General features: G+C 43.6%; 1 protein-coding gene across 1 annotated transcript; it reads left to right on the top strand.

The window, feature by feature from the left end:
* The first annotated feature begins 1,329 nt into the window (after positions 1–1,329).
* Positions 1,330–3,259, top strand: LOC127298169 (uncharacterized). Its single transcript, XM_051328104.2, has 4 exons — positions 1,330–1,470; positions 1,576–1,786; positions 1,863–1,950; positions 2,476–3,259. Exons 1-4 carry the CDS (start codon positions 1,454–1,456, stop codon positions 3,162–3,164), a joined length of 1,005 nt encoding a protein of 334 aa, XP_051184064.1. The 5' UTR covers positions 1,330–1,453; the 3' UTR covers positions 3,165–3,259.
* Positions 3,260–12,035: the final 8,776 nt, after the last annotated feature.

Here is a 12,035-nt window from a genome sequence, read left to right on the forward strand (position 1 = left end):
GTACAACCTTTGTGCAAACTTTCTGTCCCAGCTAGCATGCCACATGTCGGCCTTGCAGCGTTTTGTATGTGAATGCACTAAAGGTACAAGTTTGTGTATCATGAAAACACACTTTACAAGTTCTTGTATGAAAGTGCACCTAATGAACAAGTTTTTGTATGAGTGGTGCAATTATCTCTTTCATGAATCTTGCAAAAGAATCTTTCCATGTTCCTATTTAACACCCTTGGTGCTCAAAATACACTAGAGTGTCATTTGAGGGAAGAAACTGAGTTTAGATGTCAAAATGAGAAGAGAAAATTTCTTAGGGCCAAATAGGGAAGCCAACTTTAAGGGAGTATCAAATAAGGAATTTTCTCTCCGAAATTAGAACAGTTTTTAAATTTTCAAACAGATTTTGAACAAATTTTGAATTTTGAACATTTTTTTAATTTTGAACAAATTTAAAATCGTACATTTCTAAAATCTGTATACAAATTTTTTGAACAAATTTTGAAAACATAAAAAGAAACAAAAAAAGGTTAGTTTAAAAAAAATGTAAACACAAAAGGGAAAAAAGGTGTTTACCTGATGGGCCGTGGCCCAATTAATAGCCGCCGTGTCGAAGGGGTGTGCGGCACCCGTCCGGGTTCACCTATACCTCGCTTGCGTGCGTGCATCCATGCATGGTTTCCCCCTCGCGCCCCCCGTGTTGGGCCGTACCAGCCGCCCATGAAAGGTCTTCTCTGTTTTTTCTATTGATTTTTCTGAAAAAAAACTTAGATTTGCAAAAAAAAAATCATATTATAAAAAATGTACAAAGTTAAAAAAGTTCAAATTTGAAGTAATTGTACAAATTCAAAAAAATTTCAACATTTGAAATTGGTTAAAATTCGAAATTTGTTGAAATTTATCCAAAATTTGGAATTTGCAAAAAATTTAAATTTGCTCAGTGTTGAAAATATGTTTAGATTTAAAAACTACTTACATTTGTAAACTGTTTAAATTTAAAAATTGTTCAAACTAAAGATATTCAAACAATAAAAAATAGAAAAAGCGAAAAACCGAAGAAAACAAACCTGAACCCAAGAACCAAAAAAATCCAACCAAAAACTTCTAGAAAATTCACAAAACTGGAAAACCGTGAGGTGCAGCCAGGAATAAACGAACGAAGTGGGCCGGGCCAATATGCACCCGCGCATAAGTTTTTCCGTGCCGACCCTTCGCAGAAGATGCCCCCCAGGACGATCGAGCCAGCGTTATCAAGCCCAGCACCAGTCCACAGCCCAATCACTTGACGCTATAAATATCCCCGTCCAGCCCCTTCTCTCCCAAAGGAACCGCAGTCGGCGAACCCTAGCCGCCAGCGCCAACTCGCCGCGCCGCACTCCATTCCAACCGCCGCCCCGCGCCGCACCGCACTCCATCCCAACCGCCGCGCAGCATCCATCCCAACCGCCGCCCTCTCGCGAAGATGGCCCAACCCGCGGGGTAGGTTTACCAAGATTTTACTTCAGTGTCAAAACTTATTAACCGCGGAGCTGCTATACAATGATTTTGATTTTGCTTGATTATCTTCTCTTCCTTCCCTTCCAGTTATACACTGCCACCTCCTGTTCCCATAGTTCATCCTCCAACGATGGAGCAACTTATGCATCGAGCTAAACTCGCTCCGGACAAGGAAGGAGGCGCTAATATCGGTCGAATTTGGGTTTGTCCAGACTGCCGGACAGAAAATCTTCCAATTGACACCCTTCTCTTGAAAATGCATCCATTGAGGTGTTCCGACCCGATGTGTGGAACACGGGTCTGTTATCTAACTCTCCTTGCAGATTTCTGATTCAAAATGCATTGACTTGATCACTAATTGTATTCTGTTGCAGAATCCTACTGGACATGTTTGGAGTATGGTTACTGCTGTGCTTAATGGGGTGAAGCTGGACATGCATATACACAACCAAGGACCTTTTGGTGAGTAAGGTTACTTTTTCTTTGATATTTTTTCTATTAATCATTTTAACTGTTTGTTTTCTTGTTAACTTTTAACCATTGTGCATGTAATATAGGATCATTTGAATTTGCTTAATTTTTTATGCTAGCTTCTAATCACATGAATTATATAGAAAAACCAGTTAGTTAATAAGTTATACCCTGAAAATACCCATGTTCAGCCCTCCAAGACGAAAGCCTGCCATCTTGTAATAAAACGTTAAAAGGTATTATATTCCCCCAAACAAATTGCAATTACCTACTCCTTCCATCCTGTAATACAATACTTATATTCCCCCAAACAAATTGCAATTACCTACTCCTTCCATCCTGTAATACAATACGTTATTGCAACCTGCTGACTTGTATATTGATATGGTATTATATTACGTAGTAGAGGGAATACTTGCCAAGAAAAGATTATGTGAACAAAATACTATATACACAATTACGTATAAATGGATGCTTGTATATTGTATTAATGGATGTTTGTATATTTGCTTGCAGGGACTTGTAGTGCTCATGCATTTGTTGCTGGCTTGGACTTTGCTAAAAGAATTGGTGGGGCTATTCACGGGCTAGTTTTGACTCACCCTTTGGATGTGAAGGATCTTCTACAGAAGTTCAACGTGGTTTATAATGATCCTCTTGGTGCAGAAAAAGTAACTGTGCTAACACACTACCGGATTCCTTGTCTCTTCAGCATAGTGCACATGCAAGGAATTCAATATCTGATGCCTCCCTGTCAGAATCCTCTTATTCCTGCCTCTACCCCACAAGTACTGAAGATTAAGTCTGCTTTTGAGGTTAGTACGGCCGACAGTGATTACATTGTGCATTTATTGGCTGCGGGGATTCCTCTAGTCACTGCGGCACCGCTTGGAAGATGTTTCCGTTATGTGTCTTCAGGGCAGATTTATGATGCACCACCAGTTGTTTGCTCCCATGCTATCTTGCTTATTGGATTTGGAGTAGCGAACTGGCCAGGTGATGATGGAGGGAACCCAGCGCTAGCGGGTTGGCCTGAGGATAAAAGTGGAAATAAGCTTCCTCGGGTATTTTTTAGAGCTAGGAATTCTTGGGGTGATAAGGAACATGCTAACTATGCTTTGGCTGGGAAGGGTGCAGATTTTGATATTTGGGCTGATCAGGTTTACGAGCGGGCGTATGGATTTCATTTGCAAGATGCACCCTGAAACAAAATTGATGTATTAATGTTTGACACTACTGTCTTTTGTAATTGTATGCCCTATTTGAATATGACATGTTCCGATAAAGTCAATAAATATTCACTTTTCCCTCAGATCCAAGTGGATTAAATGTAACAGTGCCTTTGTTCTCTCATTTTTTTATTACTCTTATTGCTTGGAAACTAAATATTGATCAATGGTAGTTCCTGTCCGACATCAAACCTTTACATGATTTGAGCTCCATTTCTTGTCAAGCATACTTTATATGGGTTGGGCTCCATTTCTTGTTTAACATGCAGGACATAACACACCCAGCAGAAAAAATACACTGTGTGTACCTAAAATTTGTTACCTGTGAAAATACACTATATATGTACCTCAAATTTTTCGAACTGTTATAATCTGCATTTGAGGGATTATAACATAGACATGGACAATTAATCGGGGCATAGAAGAAGCACGATGCTTGCATACGCCCTGACGGTGTCCAGCAGGAATCGTTTACATGAAATGTGTGTGACACCACGCTGTGTGAGTGCTGTATGCTGAAAACTGAAAAGCATATAGTTGTCTTCTTGTGTGTTTGGTTTTTCTCTATAACTCCTGGTACATAGAAGACAGGTAGTACAGATGCAAAGAGAAAACAGTTCTTATATTGAGGGATCCCAGTACATAGGAGACACCACCGAACAACGCGAAGGATCTCTCTTCGCCGGGCAGATCCGGAGCCACTCCGCCGGAATAGCCGGCCGGAGGCGGTGAAGGTGACGCGCCGGAGTAGTATAGGTTAGTTTAGGTCTTTCCTTTCTCTAGATTTGCTGTTTACTCTTGTGGATCTTGGCTTGATGCCCGTGTTGAGGTGGTGGCGGTGGAGTCTGGGCTTCTCCATGCTACTGGCGAAGGTGCTGCAGCTGCTCGTGGTGCTCCGGTGGTCGGAGCCAGAGGCGAGCGGCGGCACGACGGCGTCATCCTCTCCAATAAAGGCCTTCTTCGAGTCTCCAGATCTGGGCGAGATCGTCGTCGATCCCCCTCTCTCTAGCCACCGTGGCGGTGGAGATTGGGAGAGGATCTCCGACGACCCTGCTTTTGGCAGATCTGCGGGCTCTCCTCTGGACTGCTTCTGCTACTGCGATGACCTCTCCTGCAGCTGGACTTATGGTGACATCCAAAATCCAATCTAGCTTGCTTCTTAGTTGGCGCGGCTGTTACTCTGGCTTCTTCATGCTTCGCCGGATCTGTTCCTCGCCCCCTCCTTCAACCTCCGGCGGGAGGCCCTCTTCACCTTGCCATTCGACGGCAAGGACGCGGCTGGTGATGGTGGCAAATGCATCGCCGGCGAGGTCGGGATTGGCATGAGGACCCGATGGCGTTTTGAAATTTATTCTAGGGTCCTTTGTGCAAATCGGAAGGACATGGTTGTAATTTCCTTTTCTTTCTGGTCTTTCCTGCAGTATTGTAAAATTTTTGTTTATTAATGCCAGTCCTGGGACCTTTGGGTCCCTTCCCCCGTTCAAAAAAAAAAGTACATAGGAGACAAGTTGTAAAGATGTAAAGAGATACAACTTAATAGTGGCAAGAAACGCAAGAATTTAAAGATGTAAAAAGATACAATCGGATGGTGGCAGAGAAACACGAGAGGTCCTAAGATCCCATTGCTCCAGTCCAGGCTATATAGATTACTCCTTCATACTGCACTCCTTTGAATAGGTCGCATGAACCGTGTAGACCATCTTGTCAAGCACACCAACCAGGTACCTTGGACCTGCATGACACATTTTTTGAGCAAACTACATCATTCCCTGCTACTGTCCTCGATACATTAGGAATATACTGCATCACCATCACACCAATGTGTTCCTGGAAGATGTTCAGAACGCTCTTTACTTCCTTGCAGCCTATATGTCCAAAAGCAAAGTTAGATTTTCAAAAAACCTTTGTTGGACAACACATTAATCATTGTTAATACAAACATTGCTGTTTACAAACATGAAACCTTAGCAGCATCACCAAAACCAAAATATAAACCCATGAGTGGCTGGCGCTGCTCCAGAAAGCTTCAGGCTAAACCACAATACATTTGCAATCACGTCTGCTTTGCTGAATTTTGCAACTACCTACAACAACAACAACAACAACCAAGCCTTTCAGTCCCAAACAAGTTGGGTAGGCTAGAGTTGAAACCCATAAGATCTCGAAGCAAAGTCATGGTTCCGGAACGTGGATAGCTAACTTCCACGCACTCCTATCTATGTTAAATCTTTGTCGATATTCCAAACCTTCAGGTCTCTGTTAACGGACTCCTCCCATGTCAAGTTTGGTCTACCACGACCCCTTTTAACATTCTCATCACGCTTTATCCGTCCGCTATGCACCGGCGCTTCCGGAGGCCTCCGTTGGATATGTCCAAACCATCTGAGACGATGTTGGACCAGCTTCTCTTCAATCGGTGCTACCTCAACTCTCTCCCGTATATCGTCGTTCCGTACCCGATCCTTTCTTGTGTGGCCACATATCCATCTCAACATGCGTATCTCTGCTACACTTAACTGTTGGATATGTCGTCTCTTCGTTGGCCAACACTCAGCGCCATACAACATCGCAGGTCGGATAGCAGTCCTATAAAATCTGCCTTTTAGCTTTTGTGGCACTCTCTTGTCACAGAGTACGCCAGAAGCTTGGCGCCACTTCATCCAACCAGCCTTGATTCGGTGGCCCACATCTTCATCGATATCGCCATCCTTCTGCAACATGGACCCCAAATATCGAAAAGTGTCTCTCTCCGGTACCACCTGCCTATCAAGGCTAACCTCTCCCTCCTCGTGCCTAGTAGAACTGAAACTGCACCTCATGTATTCAGTTTTAGTTCTACTAAGCCTAAAACCTTTCGATTCGAGAGTTCACCTCCACAACTCTAACTTTCTATTAACCCCCGTTCGGCTATCATCGACTAGCACCACATCGTCCGCAAAGAGCATACACCATGGGATGTCTCCTTGTATATCCCTTGTGACCTCATCCATCACCAAATCAAAAAGATAAGGGCTCAAAGCTGACCCTTGGTGTAGCCCTATTCTAATTGGAAAGTCATCAGTGTCGCCATCGCTTGTTCGAACACTTGTCACAACATTATCATACATATCCTTGATGAGGGTAATTTACTTTATTGGGACTTTGTGTTTCTTCAAGGCCCACCACATGACATTCCGAGGTATCTTATCATAGGCCTTCTCCAAATCAATGAACACCATATGAAGGTCCTTCTTTTGCTCCCTGTATCTCTCCATCAGCTATCGTACCAAGAAGATGGCTTCCATGGTAGACCTCCCAGGCATGAAACCAAATTGGTTTTTGGTCACGCTTGTCAACCTTCTTAAGCGGTGCTCAATGACTCTCTCCCATAGATTTATAGTATGGCTCATCAGCTTGATTCCACGGTAATTAGTACAACTTTGAACATCCCCCTTGTTCTTGAAGATTGGTACTAAAATACTCCGCCTCCATTCTTCGGGCATCTTGTTTGACCGAAAAATGAGGTTGAAAAGCTTAGTTAGCCATACTATCGCTACGTCTCCAAGGCCTCCACGCCTCGATGGGGATACCATCAGGACCCATCGCCTTGCCGCCTTTCATCCTCCTTTTTTTTTGCGGAGAAAGAGCTGATATATTAAGCCACAGATCTTACAGATAGACCCAGAACAGAAAGCAAAAGTACAATAAGGCCCTTCTGGAACTCGTCTTCGTCAACGCCAAGCGAGACGTGCCGGCGGCGCGCCGCCGCCTCACCTCCCTTCAGCCTTGGATCAGAGGTGTCCCCTAGCGGACGGGAAGTCGCCGGTCCTCGAACTCCGAAGAGCCTCCACCGCGCTCCGTCGACTCGGACGCCATGGCCACCAACATCAGCTCCTCCAAACAGAACAACTGGTCCGGAACTGCCGCTACTCGGCCTCCGGCGGGGAACAACTCGCACATCAGCTCCAAAGACCTGCCAGCGAGAGAAGGGCGAACGATCTGCGGCGAGACTCCACCGGAGCATCACCACCGAAGAGGACGACCGCCGCCCCAAAACGCCACTCCGGCCGCGCCGCCGCCTCCTCGACGCTGCCCGCTGGTACCTGCACAACCCTACGCTATAAACAGACGAAATCCGTGGCTCCCCCACCCTCCCGCCGCCGGGGCGGCCGACGGAGAGCGAGGGACCCGGCGGAGCTTCGACGGAGAGGTGGATCGGCCGGTGATTCACAAATCGTCTCTCTCGTTACTGTAGCGGGAGAGGATAAGGTCCAAGGTCCTCAGCGGAGCATACCTTAACGCCTCCTTAACCTCAGACTCCTGGATACGTCGCACAAAGCACATGCTGGTATCATCAAAGGAGTCGTCTAGCTCAATGGTAGAGCTCTCAGCCTCTCCATTGTAAAGGTTGTCAAAGTACTCCCGCCATCTACGCTTGATCGTCTCATCCTTCACAAGAAGCTAATCATCTCCGTCCTTGATGCATTTGACTTCGTTGACATCCCTCGTCTTCCTCTCCCTAAACTTGGCCATCTTATAGATGTCCCTTTCGCCTTCCTTCGTGTTTAAACGTTGGTAGAGGTCCTACCAAAATAAAAATGGCGATCACAGCAATCATCTAAAAAATATTGTACTATGGTCTAACTAACTGATATTTTTCTAGCTACATTCTTCTGAAAAATAATAGAGTAAGTATCATACAACACATCAATTTCATAAACCTTTCCATTATGGGATAAGGAGGAAAGACAGTTTGTTTTTCTTTACTCATTGTTGATAAGCACAAAATAAGATCCCACATAGATCATGTCTCATAGTTTTAATTTTAGACAAATCTACAAGAATGAGAGCAGGAGGGGGAAGTAACGGGATTTCTACTGTAGGAATATGTGAACTAAGTGCAAGTGATATGCATTTTTCTGAAAATTTATGCCAATTGGTACGAAACATAACTAATTATATCAGATTGTTAGGTTACATGCAGGAAAAAAATCAATAGTTACCATGTTGCCCAGAATTTCTTCACTATTATATTCGAGTCTGTATCATAAAAAATGTTTGACATCAAACATTCAACACATCCAGACCGTCTAATTCTATAAAACGTCTCCCACTTCCTATCTAGCCATCCATCTTCACAACGTCACGACCGTCGTGCACTTCCCAAAAATATCACGGGATTACATTAATCTGTCTAGAAATATGTAAAGCAATCAGGACGGGACCGCCGTTCACTTCCAAAAATATCACGGGACCGCATCATTTGTCTAGAAAACGTGGAAAGCAATACCGCCGTTCACCTCCCCAAAATATCATGGGATCACACTGTAATGAAAAGAAAGCCACAAATAAAAATCGCATGAAGATATATTATGATAATAAAAAGTAGGGTTTGCATAAGGGTTTGAATTGGTAAATCCAAACCAGTATGCATTTCATAATAGCATTATAGAACCAACAAGCCTACTAGCACTAAATTGGAGATACTATTGCAACTAACAATTTTGAAATGATGCAGACAAAGTTATCTCAAGCTTCACTCTTTGCAGCAACAAAATTACGTCGAGTAAAACTGAACAATTGCATGCCAAAATTATACAAAACATGAGAGAAAACCGGCACTTACTCATCCAAATTGGTAGAAATAGGATGGTATTGAGGAGTACCAGGGATAATAAAGAACCAGCCAAAGCCAATCAGTAAGGAAGAACACCGAAGTAGATAAATTATAAATCAGCAAACAATAAATAAGAAGCACCCCTGACTTCTTTTAATGGTACTTTTTTCCTTCTATACTATATAAATTTCCATGCATTTTTTCTGAATACAGTGTAGAACATCATAGATCTTTACTATTATATTGCAGTTGAGGATGGTGTGTCACTTTGACATCAAGCATTCGGAAGATCTCAGCCGCTCATCACCTTAAAAAGAAGGTCCATCAAATCACATCGGCATCAAACAATTTCAATTGTCCGTCCAAAGTCAATCACGTCGATTGGTTTCAGGCAAGGAAAAAAAATCACGTTAATTAGTGTCATGTAAGGAACGAATCACGTCGATTGGGATCACAAGGAAACACATCCAACGTCAATTAAGGAAATACATCCAATAGTCAATCACGTCCAGAAGGAAACATACCCATTCATCATCAATTAAGGAAAAAAATCTACAAACCTAGGAGTATTTCGTTAGCACACTATTAAATAATTGGTTATTTGCCAAAATCACACTAACGCATATGGATCCAATCTAACCACGTCTTCCTACGTCGCCAGCCTCCTTAATCGGATTAATTATCCCGAGCAGGTGCATGCCTTGCGGGTCTGATCCTCTACATAATTTTCTTCCCCGTATTCTAGCAGGTTCTGAGTACATCGCTCGCGAATGCCATCGTCGCCCTAATGCATCCGTATTCTGGCTTCAATGCTTCATGGTCTGAATGCATGGACAGGCCGTCGTCTCCATCAGTCTTCATCGTATTTCGACCTGGTGAGGCTCTTTCATTTTTTCCCGACGAAACAACTGATAATCCATCGTTTCAGTCGTTCACGGATGCGGGAGACGGGAGGTGACCCCTTCGCAGCTCCGACCTAACGTCCACTCATCTGTGTAAAGATGCTGCCAAACGCAGCCCCAAATCTAGTGACCGGCAAACGAGATATTGTTGGGCGGTTCCATCACCCTGCCCGCCGTTGGTCAAAGCAAGGCTCTCCACCCCAGAAAAGCCAACCGCCTGGGCTTCCAACATCCTCAGGCTCGGCATCAATCTGACATCAGGGGAGCTCCCGTGCTGCTTAGATTAAATTCTCTGCCTTTGGAGTTTTTCCACCGTGATTGAGATTTTCTTTTTGTTGATTTATGCCCTTCTGGTTTCTATATTATTTTACCATAAACCATACTTTTTGCTGACCTATTTTTCATTGTATAGGATAAAGCTGCAATGTTGTGCCTAATCTGTAGGTGAAAGCAGTATCAAGGTATAACTGCTCTTGTTGCTCTACTGCAGTTTTTTCAGTCACTTCTTTTGCAGTCACGATGTATTAGAAGATTTTATTTCATTTACTTAGGCTGATAGGTTTTGTTGTTTGTCTTGCAGGATTATCTGGTGCTCTTCTTTAATGCTTCAGCAGCTGTTCACTCCAGGTAAGAAGCCATTTTATTTCCAACAGATTTAGCAAGAGTACTGATAGTTTCGAAGAGGAGACGGGAGGAGTCCTCAGACAAGTAACTAGACCATTGTGTCAACACTTGACGTACCTGTTTGTTACCTTTGCGACGCCAGCGGTACTGCATGATCTTGAGAGGTATTGCCCAAATGTTAGACTCCAGAGAAAGATCAGATGATACCTGACAGTGTGGTGGCAATGCTCGTTTCAGCTGTGAGACATGGAATACCGTGTGGACCTGGGAAGATTCAGGTAATTGCAGCCGGTATGCAACTGTTCCAACTTTAGCCATAATTAGGAAAGGGCCAATGTACCGGAACGAGAGCTTGTGGTTTGCACGCACAGCCACTGAACTCTGAACGTATGGTTGGAGCTTAAGGAAAACTCTGTCATTAGTACAGAAACTGCGCTCAATGCGTTTGCTGTCTGCCTGCACTTTCATCTTTTGCTTTGCTTGATTTAGATGTTGACGCAACAAATCATTGGCACCTTGACGTTCCTTAAGCCACTTCTCCAAGTTATCAACCGGACAAACGTCAGAAGGCGCAATGCCAAAGTATCTTGGTTCATGCCCATATAAGACTTTGAAAGGAGTAGCTCCAGTTGTTGAATGGTGGGACGTATTGTACCCGAATTCTGCCAATGAAAGCCAACAGAACCATTGTTTTGGGCATGCGTTGACAAAGCAGCGCACATAGATTTCCAAACATTGGTTGACCCATTCAGTCTGACCATCAGTTTCTGGATGATTGGCAGTGCTCATTTTCAACTCTGTTTGCGATAGCCGGAAAAGCTCTTGCCAGAACTTACTTGTAAACAGTGGATCTCTGTCAGAGATAATTGCTTCAGGCATTCCATGCATTTTGAAGACCTGATCCATGAATTTAACTGCTACTGTCTCGGCACTGAATGGATGACTCAATGCTAGAAAATGAGCATATTTAGAGAAGGTGTCCACCACAACCAATATCACATTATATCCGTGTGATAAGGGCAAGCCAGTAATGAAGTCCAAGGAAACGACCTGCCATGATGTTTCAGGTACTGGAAGTGGTTCAAGTAACCCTGGGTATTTAACCCTTTCTGGTTTTGCCTTTTGACACACTTGGCAACCTTGCACATATGACTGAACTTGTTTGTTAATCCCAGGCCAGTGAAATATGTGTTTAATTCGCTTAAGGGTTGCAGGCACCCCAGAGTGCCCTCCAAGTGGACTGTCATGCAGTGCACGAATCACTTTCAATTGCAGAGTAATATTGTTCCCAAGCCACACTCTGTTCTGGAACTTGATCAGGCCAGCTTGCAACATGTACTTGCCACTTTGTCCATTCCGCACTGATAGTTCAGCCAACAACTTGACTGCTTGAGGATCAGAATTGTACCTTTGCACCACCTCTTCTAACCACACAGGATTACAGGTTGAAACCGTGGAGAGATGCAAAGTTTCTTCATGATGTTGTCGTGATAAAGCATCAGCTGCATGGTTATCACTTCCTTTTTTATAACAGATCCTATAGTTCAGTCCCAGCAACTTAGTGAAAGACTTTTTCTTCCAATCGGTGTGAAGACGTTGTTCTTCCAAATGGACCAAACTTTAGTGATCGGTGTTGATCACAAACTCCGAATGTTGCACATATGAGCGCCATTGATCAATGGCCATGATAAGAGCAAGAAACTCTTTTTCATAAGTAGATAGAGT

This window comes from Lolium perenne, chromosome 5, assembly GCF_019359855.2.
Source record: "Lolium perenne isolate Kyuss_39 chromosome 5, Kyuss_2.0, whole genome shotgun sequence".
NCBI lineage: Eukaryota > Viridiplantae > Streptophyta > Magnoliopsida > Poales > Poaceae > Lolium > Lolium perenne.

Excerpts from the sequence above, each read along its gene's own strand:
- LOC127298169 (XM_051328104.2), top strand. Across the intron at positions 1,787-1,862 it reads ACCCGATGTGTGGAACACGG|AATCCTACTGGACATGTTTG; the intron begins GTCTGTTATCTA and ends ATTCTGTTGCAG. Across the intron at positions 1,951-2,475 it reads ACACAACCAAGGACCTTTTG|GGACTTGTAGTGCTCATGCA; the intron begins GTGAGTAAGGTT and ends ATTTGCTTGCAG.